The sequence below is a fragment of the Miniopterus schreibersii genome (assembly GCF_964146895.1).
Source record: "Miniopterus schreibersii genome assembly, chromosome: 12".
Lineage (NCBI taxonomy): Eukaryota > Metazoa > Chordata > Mammalia > Chiroptera > Miniopteridae > Miniopterus > Miniopterus schreibersii.
Window position 1 is genome coordinate 54,866,454 of NC_138112.1, and position 20,250 is coordinate 54,886,703.

The window sequence follows — 20,250 nt, forward strand, 5'->3', positions numbered from 1 at the left end:
ATCAATAGAAATAGGATCATTTTAAACATTTAAAAACCAAATCAATGGTCTGTACATGTATGTAATGTAGTTCCTAAGTTCCTAATTCTTGACTCAAATCATTCTAGCCACCCCCCCCCAAAAAAAAAGAGTAAGGTAGGCTTGACTGTACATAATAGAAGTGCCTGCTATCTATTTTGGACAATACATGGCCCAAGAAACTATGCATGTTAGAGAAACTATGAAAATTTCTCAAACTGAGAGAAAATACTTGACTCAAAACTTTATCTACCTGTTTTTAAAGACAAAGAAACTGCACAAAAGACACAATGTGTGTGTGTTTTCACCATAAGTTTAATATATCTATGACAAATATACCTTTGGATACCATAAAGATGTCGACTAAGATTTTCTGCAAAGACAATATCTGAATTTTGAATTGTAGGCTCCATTGATGGTCCAGAACACTGAAAAGAGATAATTTTGTAATTTGAGTTGAAAAGCTTTTTAAATATAACATAAATCATCTGAGCAGGCTTAAAAGAAAGAAATCAAGCAAATGTTCTTCAAGCTTAGAGGATGACTCATAATAAGCTGGCAGCTCCCGGATAAGTTCAACTCTACAGAGAGGCCACCAAGTCTGGAAACACAAGAAAATGTATTAAAAATGGTTTATTGATATCACACTATAATACATGAATAAAATAACACTGTGTTTCCAAATTTCGGCCATCCTCTAGAAAGCTCCTTGAGGCCAGGGACCTTGTCTCTTGTGTTGCCAGTGCTTGGCATAAAGCTGCTCCTCAAAAAACATGTTGAATGAATAAGTGAATGATTTATTTTCTTATTATTGTCAAATATCCAGTGCCCATGATAGTGATTTATTAAATGGTATCATATAATTCTCAATGAGTTGAATGCCTTCTCTTCCAAGAGAATAACTTACTCATTGATGGGGCTGCAACTTACATTTTATACTGAAAAATACTGACATAATAAGATGCACTTTAAGACTTCATATTAGTATGTCTTAAAACAATAATCTTCATATATATCTCAAAATTGTAATAAGTGATCATTGCTACCTAAAAAGTCAAAATACAACAGTTCCCATTACTCCACTTATGTGTAAATAATTTTTACTCGAATCTTCCTACCCAGGCAGAAAATAATAACACAATGAAAGTTTATGTTTGCTACCTTGGTAGCCCATTGGAAATTGAAAAAATCCAAGAGGAGAGTTTCAGTTAAATATATTTATTTGCATGTGTTTGGGTAAACCTGATAAAAACAGCAACACCAACAACAAAACCCATTCAATCAATTATTTCATTTGTATGACAAAAGGTTAGTACAGTCATGGTTGATAGATTCATAATGCAATATTTAAAAATATCATTGGTGGGGGGGCGTCCTTAACATTTTAATATTAACATAAGGCAGAATAATCATTTGTTTTAATGACAGTTAAACACAATGATTAAGAGTAGGAGTTTTAGAAACTGTAAAGTCTGTGTTGAAATTCCAAGTCTACTTATTAACTGTGGACCTGGAGCAAGTTACTTAAGGTTTCTGAGCCTCAGTTTCATCATATGTACAGTGAATTTCTAATAAGCATCTCACAGAGTGTAAAGATTAAATGTGTTAATAAATGTAAAACATCAAACACATCCTGGAACATTTTAACATTCAATAAACGGTAAAAAAAAAACACACCTATTATTCTTAGAGGATTAATAGGGCCTTTTGTGCCCTGTCAGAAACAGAATACAGAACCACATTTAAAATAATAGTTCTTACATTCTCTATCAGTGCCAATACAGACACATTCTCTTATATCCCAAAATTTAGAAAGATTTTAAGTCAAACTTTACTCATTAAATTAATAACTTCAATTGTAATAGAGGGAAAAACACATTTTCCTTCCATTTAAAAAAGTATATATTTAAAATGATTATTTTCTTAAATGTAAAAACTTACCATGACAACACCACCAACGTATTCAAAAGCACAATGAGCTATACATCCATACTGAATAGTATAGCCAACAAGTCGAAAGGTTTTTCCCAGGACACCACGAAGCATAGTTCTATGTAGACTCTGTCACCACTGGCCTGATGGTAAATTTCAAAAAGTTCCATGAACAATACTATTTTAAAACTTTTAAGAAATAGCTCTATTATAAAATATTTTATAATTGCCCAGAATGTACTAACTGTAATTTGATACAGAAAAGCAACACCTTATTTTCATTTCTGCTAAAGATATTTTAAATGACAAATTATAGATACTTAGTATTTTGACCTACTGAACAGAGATTATATTCAAATATCACTGGGTTTATATATGAATTAACTAGTGTACTCTGACCTTGTCTGTCCCCTTTCACGCCCTGGTTATTTCTTGGTCTTAAGGCAGACCCCTATGGAAAGATATTAACTCTTTCAAAGTATTAATAATAGTTTTTCATACTGTTCCCTGCTATCCTACATCAGTTCTTGTCATAATATGATATACCAAAGAAAGCACTAGAATTGGTTTTTTTTATTAACTTGTGTGATTGTCAATGAATTACTTAACCTCTCTGGGCCTTCATAAAATGAAAATACCTCACAGAATGGATCTGAGAATCAAACTCGGTAACAATGTGAAAGTGCTTTCTAAATTATAAAGTTACATTCAGCTGTCACCTTAACTACTGATATAATAATGAACACATGAATACTATGAAACAGCAAGAAGAACCATATCAAATATTTTAAAAGCTACATAAAATAAAAATAATAATATTTATCTAAAATATTCCTAGTATCTGTCCTCTCCTTTCTATTTACCTGTTACAACTATGTTTCAGGTATTTCTCAAATAATGGCCCAAGGTTTATGCCTGGGCTACTATGCACTGTTCTCAGATTAAAGTTACTAAAACAATAATAATAATATAATAATGATAATAATTAGCATTTGCTCACTTCTTGCTATATGTTAGCTTTACAAATTAACCTCTGTAAGGTAGACATTATTACATCCTTATTTTATAGACAGAAAAATGAGCCTAAGAGTAGTAAACTTACATGCTCAACATCACAAAACTGGAAAATGGAGTCAAGAACTTAATCACTGTTACACTGACTCCCATATTACTCCCCTGTGCCCATAATCTCAACAGCTCTCTTTTATATCAAGCACAGATTACTTAAGTCTCATTTCAGGATCCTGGACAGTTTTCGGTAGGTTTGTTGTTGGTTGTATATTTCAGAGCATACAAATGACTAAGTATCAGGATTCTCAATGTCAGAGAAAGAAGCTACAAATATAGAATGAGAGGTTAGGGATGAGTTGGAGGTATCAAAACAAATTTAAATAAATACATATGTGTGTGTCTGTCTGCCTGCCTATACCAGCCTAGCTCTGTCCACTGAAAAGACCATGGAAAGGGCACACTTAGCAAGCAGATGTTTGGTCTCCAAGTATCATTCCCCGCTAGGAGCAACAGCATAGGGCAGAACAATCTTAGGCCAGAAATCAAGTGCATGCTCAAAGACTAATGGAGACATCCAGAATAGATAGAGAATTCTATCAAGTCATTAAGGAAAGACAATCTAACAAAAATTAAGCAAAACGCCTTGAAGATTTCACCAAGGAGGATATCCAAATGGCTGATGGGACTAGAAAAGCTCATCCTCATTTGTCGTCATGGAATTGCAAATTAAAACCTCAAAGAGATACTAGGGCAAAGCCACCAGTGACTAAAATTAGAAAGATGTGGAGCCACTGGAACTCTCATTCATTACTGGTGAAAGGATAAATTTCCACAACCACTTTTAAAGAATGTTTGGCGGTATCTGCTAAGCTCACACAATACCCTATCATTCAGCAACTACTCCAGTGCATATGCCACAGAAACAAATGTTTACGCTCCCAAAAGATGTATTTAAGAATGTTCATAGCAGCTATCTTCATAATATGCCAAAACTGTAAACCACCCAATGCCAATGAATCCTTACTCTACTGGGCAAACAGAATTTGCTGCTTTTTATCCCCTATCACACAGTTTAACACTGAGCCATCAATGTAGAGAACTAATCCCATAAAGGCAAGCCTGTGTACTCCAGCATATGATTAATAGAAAAGCTGGGAAGGGGAATGAAAAGAAACTTAAAAATCGTGACTGTCACATAACATAGGAAAAGAAGTGGCAGTAATCCTCACAGAAACTTTTAAGAGGCTCTTTGAAATATAGGGAAACTATTTAATGCTGGCACAAGGGAACAAGACTGATACCTATTTTCAAAGGTTATTAACATTATAAGTAAAAAGATTTCCTCCTCTTACATGAAGTTAGAAAACACTATTTGAGATGTAGGTAATAACTGCTTCTTTCAACAGACATAAAAAAAACATCAAATACCAAACAAAATAACAGCAACAATACAGCAATTACTTAGTTAGTAGTTCTTGCTATGTGTCAGACACTGCTCTAATTACATTAACTTATTTAATTCTTATAATAACCATAACCCTATGATAACTTAAGTATCTCGTTTACAGATAAAGAAAATGAGGGACAAAGAGGTTAGCGAGCTGTTCAAAATCACACAGTTGGAAACTAGAAAATAGGCATGGGAAAAAGAGAGGTTGGACAGATGTTAAAACTAGCTAAAAAGATGGAGCAGAGTGAACTCTAGAAGCTGAAAAGAAACGAGGCATTCCTCCCTTCCTAGACGTTTCTAGAACAGGGTACAAGCCTAGACGTTGATTTAGATCTATCCATTTTCTAGTATTGGTGAAGCGACTGCAAAATATACTAAGCCACAAAGAAAACATCCACCTGACCATGTCTGAATTCCTTTTAAAAGAAGAGAAAGCATTTTGTTTCAGAAATAGGGGAGGGGGAAGCAAAGTGCCAATGTTAATTGGGAAAACCAGTTTACAGAAATGTATTCATCTTAAATTATAAGGAGCCAAAGTGATTAATATATTTTTTGTTTTAGTAAGAGGAACAGTTAGTGAATATATTAACATTTAAAGAAATGTTCACATTAAGAAAAGGTGAGGAGAAGAAGTGGATGTGCAGCAGAAGACAAACCCCAACATGATAGTTTTGCTACATATACCTTCATCAGGACAAGAAAATAACAGCAGACTTATGACACTTCTGAGACTTCTGTGGAGTTCTCAAATTCACGAATAACTACACAAAGCACACTTTCCCATATGATGACATATATAAAGTAACTGAAAGATATATGTCCATTTCAGATCTTGAATGGAAGTTATTGTGAGTAGGAGAGAACAAAGACTCATTAAGACATGGATGCTGAGTGATGTGCTCTGCTCAATAGCTAAATAATTCACTCACACAGCAGCTTCTACCAAAGTAATTCAAATTCCTGCCATTTCAAAATCACCTTCAGGGTTGCTCATGAACTGTTCAAATCTATAATGTTAAATCTACTGTAAGGCTTGTGCAGAGAGTATTTTTTGATTTTCTAGAACTGCAAATTCAAGGACCTCTGATCCCTGTAATCTATGAAGATTTTACTTAAACCTATTTATTTTGATTCATTGCCAGAGGAAATAATTGCCATTCCTTTAAGGTTTAAAGCAGTAAATACTGTTTTAAATCTCACTGCAGCATCAAAATAACCTGAGAACCAAATTCAAAATCCAAATTCCCAGGTTCCCATAATAGGCTAAAAAATGACAATCTGTGGGAACAAGGCTGCAGAATCTGTAGTTTTAATAAGCTCCCAGAAATGAAAGCCAGTAAAGGGCTTTGTGCTGGCATTTGAGGCCACTGAGACATAGTAAACACTTCAGAAACTGGACACAATTTAACCATTATATCAAACTGAACATTAACGTTGACATAATTCTATAAATTTTCATCAAACTTTATAATGCTAATATTTCAGTGATTTTAAAAATTCAATGTTATTTTCTACAGTTCAATTTATATATATATCCAAAATCAAAACTCATTTTACATTTATAAAGCATAAACAATTGACACTTTTAATATAATCAAGTACCAGCTTCCAAACAGTGAAATTACCAAAACCATCTCATTCATACACTAATAATCTCCCAAAGCTATATAATTCATGTATCTCAGGACAAGATACAAGTTGTACAAGCAATAGTTGAAGGATATGCATTCAAATGGAAGAATTATCATTCAGCATTATCACTGACTACAGTTCATGTATGCCCCTTGGATCTGATAAATTACCAAAAGAGAAAAAAAGAGTTTGTCATCTCTTAAATAACCAAGAATTCCTATGAGTCACATCCTGCTCTTTTGTTACACCTGACATTCCTTTTTAAAAAAAATGTTTCTTCCAATTTCTCTCACTCTGTATCTCTTTCTCTTATCTTCAAAAATACCCCCCTTAACTCCTACTGATACCATTATGAGTCACGGAATAAATTAATATTAGTAGCTTTTAAAGATAAGTCAAATTTCTTATAAGTTATCAATAAGGTATTAAATTCAAGTAACCTATATCCATCTGAAAAGAATGCATATCATTGAGAAGACCTTATATGTTTATAGTGAATTTAATGAAGATGAGTTTATTTGGGACTTTCCAAATGAAATGACCATCTCTAATCAAATAAGAATAATGCCCAGGATGGAGAAAGAAAAAACAGTAACTCTCAAGAGCCACTTAGTAACCAAGTAAATAAAACGCAGAAAGGTAAACAGTGACCATGTTAACAAAAGCTTTGAGACAAATTTTGTTTTGAAAGGAAAGCTACTTAAAAAAATTATTATATACTACTATTAAATACCCTAGAACATTATCCTGAGAAAATATACTACCTAGCAAAATAATGTGAAATTACATATAAATCAAATATTTTATATTTAAAATAAAATTATAAGAATAAGAGAAAGATTTGAGACCACTTATTTCATACATAAATCTTTTCATTAAGATAGAATTTTAAATAAACAGCTTTTCCAACAGTAAAAACACAAAGAGAATACTAAAAAAGTCCTTTATAAATTGACACAATGCAGTTCATTAAAAATATTAAGCTTTCTCATTCATTCACGTTAAGTGTGACAACAAATGAAGAAACGCATTTTGCATTATAGTAGCTTGGATCCAGTTAAAACAAAATCCATGAAGAATGACAATTTGCTAGGAAGGTTTGACCAAAGATCTCAATATAAATTTATTACACTGCATTAAATAAAATGTACTATATGTAAACAGAGGCTATAGGTAAATCAATATATCGTTCATAATGGATGATTATATTCTAGTTATTATCATTTCAAAAAATATTTTAGTCACATTTAGTTAAGATTTTAAAATTTTAAAACATGATTAAGGTTTTCTAATCTGTTTTTTGAAAGACAAAGCTACTAAATCAAAAACACAGTAAGATAAAAATCAAGTTCTATGAATATTTTAAAAGTAAGTACTCTAGGATCATAACACTGACAACACTAATTATCTTTTCTAGTCTTGGCAGTTATGTTGCATACTGTTTGGGTGACTGATGGGATAATTTCACTTCATTTTCTCTCAGTTTATTCTGGACCGTGTAAGAGAAGAATATTAAAATAATTAACACCTCTAAACAAAGTACTTGATAAAGTTTTTTGCTGAAATAAAATGCTTAAAAAAATAAACCTCAAGACATTATTCAAGAGCAAATAACTAAATCCCCATCTGCTAAAAGAAAACTTTGACTAAGAATTTCTGATTTTAGAAAAATAAGACTATTCAGTATTAATATTAACTATTTTAGGACTTTTACACATTAAGACCATACACTTTCACAAAGAGCACTTCTCATCAGCAGTATAAACTAGCATTACCGTAATTATCAAAAAACATGTCTATATATTTTTATATCATTAAATGTGTTATTCGCTAAAAACATTTAATCAACAGGGACTGAAGCAGTCATAAACAGGTAAAATGTATGACAAAACAAATTATTCCAATTCCTTACACCTATAGATGTTTTACTTAATTTATTGATAACGGCTTTATCAATAGATAAAGAACACTAACGTATTTAAATTAATACTTAATCTCAAATATTAATCTTCACCAATAGCAAATATACATCACTCAACTGGAAAAAGTATAAAAGACATTATTAATCATCATTTCTACTTGAACATTTAAATTTTAAGTCATGCATAGTTTATAGTTTATATATGTCTTGCATAATTTATAAGTCAAATAGCTAAGGCTCCATATTTTAAAGCATTAAATAAAAAGCATATTCTTTGCCTTGATCACCTGATTTTTTGTTGTTGTTTATAAAAATTAATCACAGTTAGCAGGATAGAAATCGCTTTCAGCTTCATGAATGACATCCAAGAGATGGGAAAGGATTAGTTCTCAGTTGCTGCCAGTTATAGCGCCAGGTGGCTTTTTCTGCAGTGAAGGTGTTACCGATAATCCCATTACACTGGTACTAAATCTTGCAGACATCAAAATTATCACCAAGGTTCCTTTTCATCCCATCCTTTCCAAATGACTGGAAGTCGCTTCACCTGAAAGAAGTCAAATCCACATGCAGCTGCTGTTTTAGCAGGCAGCAAACTCCCTGAGAATGCCAGTCGTGATTCAATTTTGCTGTGCTGGTGGCCCCCTATTCCCTGTCCAATAATACATCTGTTAAAAAATCCTACAGCTACAAATCAAGTTTAATCCTACCAGGGACCTCATGTTGGTCTCGTCTTCCAAAAAGGCAGCAGGTTCTGCTGTCTATCTTTGCCAGCGTCTGGGGAATACCCTTTAAATCCCAGCCCTACTTAGAAGAATAAGCTAAGGATCACAAAACACGACCTCAAAAACCCTGATATGACTATATTCTGACCCAGAGGCATTCATTCTAGGTGAAGATTAGAACTTTGCATAATAAGATTACACAGCAAGTGAATGATATCAAGGGACTATCCATATGCAGCCGCCTGGTTTTCTATAGACAGCCTGTGCTCTGCAATATGCAGTACAGACGAAAAAGAGCTTGGTCTTTCTAGCTGAAATAAAATAGATTCACATAAATTAGTTGGCCATTTCCAGATTCCTAAATCCCCTATTACATCTTTTATTGACAGCTCCTGTGAGGATAGCACAAATGTTATTCCTTTTTATTCTGTGCTTCTATAACAATCATGCTCTGTAATTGAAATGTACATAGATTATGGCTCAAAATTAACATCTTGTTTGCTGTAATCTTGGATTACAATTCACTGTGTACATAATAAAATTAGGAAATCAATGGATGGATTTATCAGCTCCAAGAAACTAGAGGTATTGTTTAAAGAATAGCTTAACATTTTGTGCCAAGACTTTAAATGTAGAAGTCACAGAAAGAAGTCAATAAAAATTTAAGTGAGTAAAAGGATACAACGTGCATCAGCCAATATGTATATAAACTAGATTACATATGAATTAGCTCAATTCCCTCAAAATTCAGAAAATATGAAAAATTCAGAGATCTCATGAACATAACATTTTCTCTCTAACCCATACTTGAGCAAGAAGATCAATTACACATAAGAAGTTCTCTATTTTTATAAAGTACAGAAGCAGTATTTTATACAAAGCACCTTGATCATTTTACACTTTACGATACCTGAGTCCATTCAAATCAGTTATAATTCAAGGTTTTAGAATTCTTAACTATATGTTTTTAAAGTATTTAGTGAAATAACTTCGTATACTGGAACATATACAGAGCATTTAAAATGTATAGAATCTCAGAGATATTTAGAAAACAATATTTTAAGTTCAGCTTTTTTCTTCTAAGAAGTTGAAAGCTATATCAGCTCTGAGTAAACATATAAAAAGAAAGGTTCATATCATTCATACAAACACCTTTACAGAAAAATTCTAAGAGTGTGAAGAGGAATTCTCAACTTTATATTTTAAAAAAAGTATTAAGATTCGTCATGGGATTCTTGTAAAACTAAGCTCATTGGTATACTTGAAATACGGCTTATTTGACAAGTTCGATTTTGCACACAGTTGCTGAGAAACATACCACATCCCTTATATTGGCCATTTTCTCTTCATTCTAGTATCTTTAAGCATATCTATATAATATCTGTTAAGTACTCAGTAGTCAGCTGACATAATTCTGATTTTGCATATTAAGCAGGTATATACCAATAGTATAGGTGGTAGACCTACAGAAAACACTGTGTGTAACTTCAACTACATAGAGCATGAGTACTCTTTGATTTCCTTGATTAGGATATTACTAGAAAAATAATAAGGAATGCAAAAAAATACACATTTGTTCTATTTATATGTAATACTTTAGAGCCGTACTGTTCAATAAAGTAGCTACTAGCTACATATGGCTATTGAGCACTTGAAATGTGACTAGTCCAAACTGAGAGGTATTATAAGAATAAAATATAAATTGGACTTCGAAGACTTGGTACAAAAAAAAAAGTAAAATATTTTATATTGATTACATGTTGAAAAGATAACAATTTAGATATAGTGGGTTAAATAAAATACATATATGACTCATATTTCTATTGGACAGTATTTACTACTTTAGCAGATTACACATTTTCAATAATATATTCTTAAACTAACTGAAATTGTACAACTAATAAAATACTAAAGCAGAGGGTTATTATAGAAGAACAAACATTCCAATGTCAAATCTGAGAAATAAGCTTAGTAAAGAAAGGACGGGATGCAGTCATTTTAGAGTCTGTTTCATTCATACTTCTAGCTGCAGGGTAAGGATGAAGAAGGGACTAGCCAAATTACTGACCATTATGTACCAAAAAAGAATAATGTTTTGTAGTTACAAAAATGCTTTAGTCCAGTAAGCATAGACTTTTAGAAAATGTACATCTTTGGCAACTTCACAAAATACTACAAGGTCTACTCACCTTTCACTAAGTCCAATAGACAGCAACTTCAAAAAACATGTCTGGATCTAGCAAGGGCCATGACTTTTTTCTAACATGCTATATAATTAATTATATCAAATTTTTAAAATACATCATAACTAATAACTATAGAGCTTTGAAGCATTTAGTATATTCCAGAACTTGAGCAAAATGCAAAAGGTCAATTTGATAAATTATTAGAAAGCTGCTTTTCCATTAATCTCATTATCTATCAGTGTAGGTTTAAAAAAATTCATTAACAAAAGGAGTTTTACAGAAACAAGGAAAGCTACAAATAGTTAAAATATAAAATATACACCTAATTTAATTCAAGAAAGTTAATGGTAGATTTAGTATAACCACAGAAAATTGATATTATACAATTAAAATACAAAGTCTATTTTTGACACATTGGAGTATTTCAATATAAACAACAGCACGTAAAGTATTAACTCATTTAAAATTTGCTTTTTCATAATCTTTCCTTTATAATATTCATCTAAAATACTAAGACAAGATGAAGTATGAGTATCAATAAATAAGGTGGATAATATCTAAATTAGTGCTTTATAGCCTAGCCATGCCACTTTTTCCTACCCTTTTAAAATTATGTATTTCTTTCCTTTCCTGGTTACAAGTATCACATATACACACAGACCCAGACACACATTAAAACAAAATAATAAAAAAACTTTCTAACCATTGCTATATGAGAGCAATGATATTCAGTCCAAGTTAATCCCCAGACATCCAAATTCATGAATAAAAATTCATCAGTTTTAAATACACTGAGCCTATTAAGCAAGAACAAAAGCATATGCACAAAAGAGCTTTTAATATATTTCAAAGCCCACAAGAGCCATGGTCTCATTAAAATTATAAATTACACAAACATGGAATGAAGATTCAAACTGCAGTGCAGCTAAGCAGATTACAGAAAACCCCGCGTTCCATATGATAACACACCATGGCCCTCCCAGATGGGGGCTTGGAACAAAAAGGCCATCACCACAGCTAGGGAAAACCTCCTTGTGATCTCTGGTTTCTGTTCAGCAGATGACAGCCAAATAATATGTTGATTATTCTGTTTGTGCTGCTAAGCTTGTAAGATGGAATAAAAGCGATATGATCTATTGTGAACCCAATGCTAATGTGTTGCTCCACTCATAAATAATATACTGAACTTATTTTGAAACTATCTTTTATCTGAATTTCAGTTTTTAAATGCATGAATTAAAATAAAAGCCAAGATAAAATATTATTTAATGTGATGCTTTTAAACTAAGAAATATAGATAACAAGTGAAAGATATCTAAGTGCTTAGTTAAGAGTCAAGAACTATCACCTTTCTGTAATTTCAGCACTGTGATCAGAGACAAAATACATTTTTAAATAGGCAACTACTCTCATTAAGAAATATAAATGTAAAATTAAGTAATATAATAAGTTAATAATATACATTATTGACAAGACTAAAACTAAAATACCAAAGTATATAAAAACACTTTTCTGATACAAATAATAGCACATAACCATAACATGTCTCAAATATTTCTGAATAATAAAAAGTATCACTGTCTTATGAATGTTCATAACTTGTACACAAATGAATGCTCACAAGAAGACCTACTTAAAATAAAAATACAAAGCAGCTTATAAAATAATTCTTAAATATTATAGCCAGCATTTTATATTCCTTTGGTGACAAAAACTAAAACCTAATTTTTCCTTCAATTAAATATTCTAATCTTTAACAGAGTGAACTATACCTAAATGAGGTAACTGGGGTTGTGTCTTTAAGTCATCAAATTTTATATTCCATGGATAAAAAATTTTATGAACACTAGCATTATTAAAAATATTAAAAATAGTAACATTTATTTTCCCACCCCAGAAATTCTTTCCTGAATAATCTAGTAGACTCTTCTTAAAGGCAAACAACATAAACAGCAGTACCTTAAAGCTAAAGTTGAGGCAAACATAGATAAATACACTGTTTTCTTAAGGGGGCATTTTGTAAAAAGCACATAATTATGGTCACTAACCTAAATCCACCTTCCTTTTCCGTCTAAAGATATAAATTCTTGAGTCTAAAAAGCAGAGCAAAATTGCTTAACATGAAAATACAGTCTGAAATTAAAGATCTAAAAGGTAAAACAATAACGCTTTAAGAGAAACACACAGAACACAGAACATCCTTGGAATAGGCAGATATTTCTTAAACAAGATGCAGAAAGCACTAAATAGAAATGACAAACTAGACGACTTTAAAGTCATAATCACCTGTTCATCAAACGCACTATTAATAGATTAAAAGGGCAAACCTCAGAGTAGGAGAAATGTTTGCAGTAACTGTATTCAATGAAGGACTCATATTCCAAATATACAAAGAACATCTACAAATCAAAGAAAAAGACAGCCCAGCAGAAAAGTGGGCTAAAGAAATGAGCAGATACTTCACAAAAGAGAATAATGAAAAAGGCAATATACCTATGAAAAGGTGCTCAACTTCATTAATCATGAGGGAACCAGAAAGTAAAACAATAATGGGTTACTATTTGTACATACCAGAATCTGAAAAATAAAGGAGGTGGAGAGACGAATTGAGTGTTGGCAAAGACATGGAGCAACTAGAACTCTCATATGAATGTAAACTAGTATAACCATTTTAGAAAACTGTTTGGCAACATTGATTAAAGTTGGACATATATATACTTATGATCCAAAAATTTTGCTCCTAGATATATCCTCAAAAGAAACATGTAAATATATTAATCAAGAGATGGGTGTTAGAGTGTTTATAGTAGCATTATATGGAAACCACCCAAATGTCCATTAAAAGAATGAATAACATATAGTTGTGATACAGTCATATAATGAAGTGCATCAATGAAACTGAACAAAGTATGACTACATACAACAATGTAGACAAATCTCAAGACAAAAAGTTGACACAATAGAATTGGGTGAGCAGTCAAATGCATTTCACTTTTAAATGAATATTTACCTGAAGCATTTAAATGTTTTCATGAAACCAAATCTGTATTATTCCTGTACTTTCCTTTAAAAAGCTATCATTTCAAAGGTGGTTTAATCTTCATGACTGCCATTTTCAATAGGTAGTGTCACCTAATACACTGTTTATATTTCACTACTCATCCTATCAAATATTTTATCATTAGAAAACCACCACTTAAGACCACTGGACTTCCTATGTGAAGGAATCCTTAAATAAATCCAGTTTCAATATCATTGTTTTGTAAGAAAACATGTACATGATAATTTTTATTCCCCAAATAAGAATATATCAGTATGTGAAATCTATGTTTCATTGCAATCATTCAGATATCAGTTGTAACGTAAGCTGTCCTCTGAAACAAACTGGCTAGCCTAGTTGCTGACCCCAAAGTAAGTGTGAAAAAGCTGCTACCCATTCTATGTCTTTAGTCAGTAAATGGGGAAGAACCATATTTAAGCTCTCACCTAGCAATCAAATGTATAATATTAGACAAATGCTGATTTTGAGAGCCAATATAATGCATTGACAGCAAAAAATTAGAATTAGCTAACAAAGGTAAAACAAAACAAAACAAAAAACAAACAATCACAATTAGCCCCAAACACAAAAGCTCATTAGTCTAGCACACTGAGAACTACATGGTTCTCATTGTACTACACACGGCATGACGGTCTCTAAGGAAATCATATAAATTCTGTGAAATGACTGATGTTCACAATGTCAACTTTGAGCCACCAAAATAGAACAAAACAAAAACTTAAAATTATACTCAGTTTGTCTTATTTAGGAAAACAGAAAGGTAAATTTTAGATTTTAGAAGCATTTTAGAAAAATATTCTTACTCAATAAATTTTGGCATATTAAAGGGTAAGATTCACTCACCCACAAAATTAACAGATGAGGAATATGCCATGCATTAACAACAGCCCAGAGGATGGGGATTACTCAAAGTTTGAATGTACTAGGCTGCCATTTGAAAGAGGAATTGTGATAAAGTGCAATAGCATTTTGGGGGCTTTAAGTATATCATTCCCTATGCTAAGCCAGTTCTTGGTTATTAGTCAAAAGAATATCTGATAATATCTGAAAACTGGTGAGGGCAAAATTTTCCACTTAAATGGTTGGACACGCTCAAGAAAATATCCTGACTTCACTTTTCATTTTGTTTTCTTTAAGTTGCAACTGCCAAGTAGATAGGTTGGTCTGGTTGATAGCTCCAACTTGCTAAATGACCTTGTTCAAGTGACTCAATTTCTCTAGCCTTTCTCAGTTTCTTTATCAGTAAAGCTGTTACAGAAAACAAGACATGATACAAAGGAAAGGGGGTGGGGTGGGGAGGTAACAGAAGGTACAGGGGGAATAAATGGTGATGGAAAGAGACTTGAATTGGAGTGGTGAACACACAATACAACATACAGATGACGTGTTGTAGAACTGTACACCTGAAACCTGTATAATTTTATTAATCAATGTCACCCCAATAAGTGGAATTAAAAAATGACGTGACAGTAAACAACAAATGTGCTAATAAAGTAAAACAAAAATTACATTAGCTCCTATATCTATGTCTATATCATACCTATATATCTATATGTATACTATTTGTTTAAACTATCACAAACTACAGGCCACGTTACCATATATTTAAGGCCTACAGTAAAATAAATTATCCCTTCAGAATCTTTCCCAATATTTAATGCATTACTCTCATGATATAACAAATTTCTCATGTACTCACTTAAATTAACTTAAAATAACACTATAATCAATTCTCTTTAACCTGAAAATATATGACTTTTTCCTCATGACACATATAAAAACAACACATGAAATATAAAACAGCACTCACGACAATGTCATTTATAATAGACAAACAGTAGAAATAACCCAAACATCCACCTACAATAGAATAAATGAATTGTCATATTCATTCCAAAGGAATAATATACTAAAAATGAAAATAAATGAAGTAAAACTACATGTGCCCGGCCGGGCGTGGCTCAGCGGTTGAGCGTCGACCTAGGATCCAGGCGATCAGGGTTCGATTCCCGGTCAGGGCACATTCCCAGGTTGTGGGCTGCAGGCGATCAATGACTCTCTCATCATTGATGTTTCTATCTCTCCCTCTCCCTCTCCCTTCCTCTCTCTGAAATCAATAAAGATATATTTTTTTAAAAAAACAACTACATGTAACTACATAAATGGTCTTCGAAACATAATGCTGAGTAAAAGAAGAAAGAATACATATGATTCCACACAATGGTGCTTACCAGCCAGCCCACCCATATCCCATGCCACCTGACACCCCAGCCAGCACCCTAGAGCTGCGGCAGCATCATGGGCAGCACCAGCCCGAAGGAAGCATGAAGGTCAGTCACAGTCTCCAGGCTCAGGGCAGTACCCAACATGTGCTATGAGTTTAGCCTTAGGATCTGGACCTCAACTCCACCACCCCAGCCACCTTTCTGTGTGAGAGCAGCTGCCACCCCCCAGGAACTGCTTGATAAAGCAAGAGAGCCCTGTTGCTAAGTGGAATGCTAACCACTGGTGCTAAAGGGGATGGGACCTCCATGGAGAACAAGGACTTCCTTTCTTACAGCTGTTGGAAGGTGACACACGCCTGATGGTGCTCGAGTTGGGGCACAGCTAGTGAGAGTGGGTGTTGTCATATGGCCTGGGCTGAGAGAAGCCCAAGCACAGCAAAGACATCTCCCTCATTACACCTCCCTCATTATACATATGAACAAAACCCTCCAGACTTCTTTGGCAGCCTGAATATTAAAGCCACATTCTACGGCTGTACTCAGGAGTTGTGATTTTTAAGGACTTGGAACCAAAAAAGTACTCAAGGAGCTCCTTCAGTTGGACCTTCAGGCTGCTGCATGGCCTGGGCCATATATCACTGGGAATTTCCTCCACCCTTCATCATGCAATGGACTGGGCTGAGCAGTGGCACTGGTTACTTCTAAAGAAAAGGAAGATTATATCAAGGGTGTCTGAGGTGCCAATAATGATTTATGGCAACATGGGTGTCTGCTTTATACTTACTCATTTTACTATATATTTGTGTTTCCATATGATGTTATATTTTACAATAAAAAAGTTTTAAATGATATATTTTCTGAAATAATCTTACAGAGAAGGGGTTTTCTTTTTTGCTAACAATTCTATTTTCTTGATCTAAATTTCAAAATGTTATTGCAATATTTTAATAATAAAGAAAAAAATCAGTATACCTAATTCTCCACAATCCTAATTAAAAGTAGATTTCACAGGCTTTTTCCCCAATGGCTGTCAAAAAAGTACCAGTCTGTTAAAGATCACTTATCCTGTTAAATCTTTGCTTAGTTCAGTGTTGTTTCTGTCACTTTTCCTTCTTTTCAAAGAAATGTATGATTACTTTCAAAAAAATCTTCATTACATTCAGCCAATAATTTTTATTCAGTTGGCACTCTAAAAAATATATAATACTTAAGCTCAAAAGTAGGGAAAAAACACTTGTAACTCACACACATTTTAAAACAATTTGGAGAGCACCTGTGTATGCATACAATGTGAGGGTTCATGATATGATGGACAGACACAACACCTGAGGTCCAACCCAATGTCATTCTGTGTAAATATGGTTCACTGCATGTACCAGAAAACATGATAGCTGGATTATAGAGTGGATATACAAAACAAGTTACACCTAAAGTCAACGTAGGGTGACTCATTCAAAATAGACCCAACAATGCCTAATTTAAATTATACTGGAGCTGTTATAAACACTTCCTTTGGAAAAACAATAATACAGGGAGTTCAATTTATTACAAAAGAGATAGCAACTAATTTAAATAACAAACATATACAGAGACACATATACAATTTAGGAAATCCTAAAAGGTCCACTGCCTACAAGCATCCTTCAATGTATGTTTGCTATAACTTTTAGATGCCACTAAACAGGAAGCAGACAATGAAAGTTAGAAGCAAGACTATCAACACTTTCATCATGCTCCAGATATCAATACAAAGGTATCACTCATCATGATAACAGAGTTGCTTCTGTCATATACTTTGTGAATGCAGCCAAGGATTCCCCTCCTTAGCGGGTCCAGCTAACCGGTTATTTGCCCATCTATTAAGTGCCAACTTTCAAAAATTACAGTGTCCAGCAGGGAGCAGCATTAGGTCATTCCTAAGACTTAACTTGAACCTGAACCAGACAGAAGAAAAAGGAGGAAAAAAGCCCACTTACCATAGGTCTGTTCTACAATACATTCAGTTTTTAGGGTAGTTGCAGGGCTTCCAGAAAATAAGCACCTAACATATGTTTCAAAGCATATATGGGTGATCCATGGTTTCAGGAGTCCTAAAGCAGAAAATCAAAATTATATTAGGTGAAGATTCCTCTCAGCCATGTTGAGTTGAATTAATATATAATATGACTAAATGTCTCTCAGTTGGTAAGATGCATCTTCCTCTTTAGCAGGTCAATGAGATTTTGAATTCAGATATTCAGTGACACGTTGGATAACATGATTTACAAAAATACATGGCTTCTTGTACTTAGTAATTTGCATTTATGGGTCCTCCATGTCTTTATCTGTGAGGTAATTTAAAGCAGAATAAGAAAATAAGGGGGTGACATAATGTATCAATCAACCTAGAGAGAACTGTGTTCAAGGACTTAAAGTTAAGTTGATACACCAACCACATACAGTTGTTATATATCAATTTCATTTCTACATGTCAGCATGAATATCTAAAGTTAATTTTAAGCATGAAAAGGCAGCAGAGAAGTAGTTTGTAATGTTGATCCCAAAGAAAAATGTTGGCCACAAGTGGCAAACTAGCCAAAACTTTTTCAACCATTAGAATGGATAATGAACTGTGGCATATTTACACAATACCATACAGCAATAAATAATCCGGAATTGTACACATTAATAACAATCATTTCACAAATACAATGTTGAGCAAAAGAAGTCAAATACAAGAGTAAATAGTATATGGCTTCATTTATATAAAGTATGAAAACAGGTAAAACAAATATATGATGCTGGAAGTCAGGACTGAGGTTTCCCTTTGTGAGTATACTGATAGGAAGCAAAAGGGGATTATGTGGTGTCCAAGAATTCCCTCTGTGCAGGCACGACCTTGGCACTCATTCATTCAATCCTGCTGCCAAAATACCATGAGAAACCTGTGTAAGCCTCAACAGTATCTGTTACATGCTTTACCTGCAATGACACAATGGGAATATGAACCCTACATCTCAGAAAAGCCACTGAACTGGGTCAACCAAGAAGTACCAATTTCTGCCATGGGGTACTAGTTGCTCACCATGACCATTACTTCCTGGTGTACCTTAAATAGGTCACTACAGTCTTCCTATTGCCCCTGAAGACCCCTCAGGATATCAAATCATTGGTATCCCTGAAGAAAAATGGTCCCACTATAACTGTGTGGTCACAAGGGCAATATACATGTTGCTTATGGAACCCTAAGACTGAGATTTTATATAGCTGATTTTATTTTGGGGGGAACATGTTTATTTTTTTAGAGCCTTTATTATTTTAGAAAAATTTTAGGGTTACAAAAAATTGAGAGTAAGGTACAGAAATTTCCCATATATACTCCTGACCCTACACATACATAGCTTCCCCCATTATCAACATCACTCACCAGAATGGTACATTTTTTACCAAGGATGAACTGACACTGACAGACACAACATAATCACCCAAAGTTCGTAGTTTACTGTAGGGTTCACTGTTGATGCTGTACATTCAATGGGTTTGGAACAAAGTAAATTACATATATCCATCATTGTAACAGCATACAAAATATTTTCGCTGCTCTAAAAACCTTCTGTGCTCTGCCTTTTCATCTCTCCCCACAACTACCTCTGGCAACCAGCAATCTTCTTTTTATTGTCTCCATAGTTTGCCTTTTCCAGAACACCATATAGTTGGAATTAGTATGTAGCTTTTACAGATTGGCTTCTTATACTTAGTAATTTGCATTTATGGGTCCTCCATGTCTTTTCATGGCTTGAGAGCTCATTTGTGCTTTTTATTTGTTTTTGGTTTCTTGCAGCCAAGAAAGGAAGGACTTATTAAGAAGGTGCCATGCCCAGAGTCACAGGTAGCTCAAAGACCTGGTTCCAATAGCTCATTTGCTTTTAGCACTGAATAATATTCCATTCTCTGGATGTAACACACTTCACTTATCCATTTACCTACCGAAGGACATCCTGGTTGCTACCAAGTTTGGGCAATTACAAATAAAGCTGCTATAAACATCCATGTGTACGTTTTTATGTGGATATGTTTTCTACTCTTTTGGGTAAACACCAAGGAGCACAACTG

The 20,250-nt window shown here is 33.4% G+C and overlaps 1 protein-coding gene across 6 annotated transcripts in view; it reads right to left on the minus strand.

Annotated features, from left to right (window-relative positions):
* IMMP1L (inner mitochondrial membrane peptidase subunit 1) overlaps nt 1–20,250 on the minus strand; it is a 41,917-nt gene that overhangs the window by 16,394 nt on the left and 5,273 nt on the right. For 4 of the 6 annotated variants that reach the window (XM_081155538.1, XM_081155540.1, XM_081155539.1 and 1 more), the window contains 3 exons: nt 18,135–18,248; nt 1,960–2,093; nt 358–446 (listed from right to left, as the gene is read on the minus strand). In XM_081155538.1, coding sequence (XP_081011664.1) covers nt 358–446; nt 1,960–2,064 — 194 coding nt within the window. In that variant the 5' untranslated portion in view covers nt 2,065–2,093; nt 18,135–18,248. Of the gene's footprint in view, nt 1–357; nt 447–1,959; nt 2,094–8,251; nt 8,509–18,134; nt 18,249–20,250 lie in introns of all 6 variants that reach the window. The other 2 variants (XM_081155541.1, XM_081155543.1) reach the window with 1 other exon arrangement.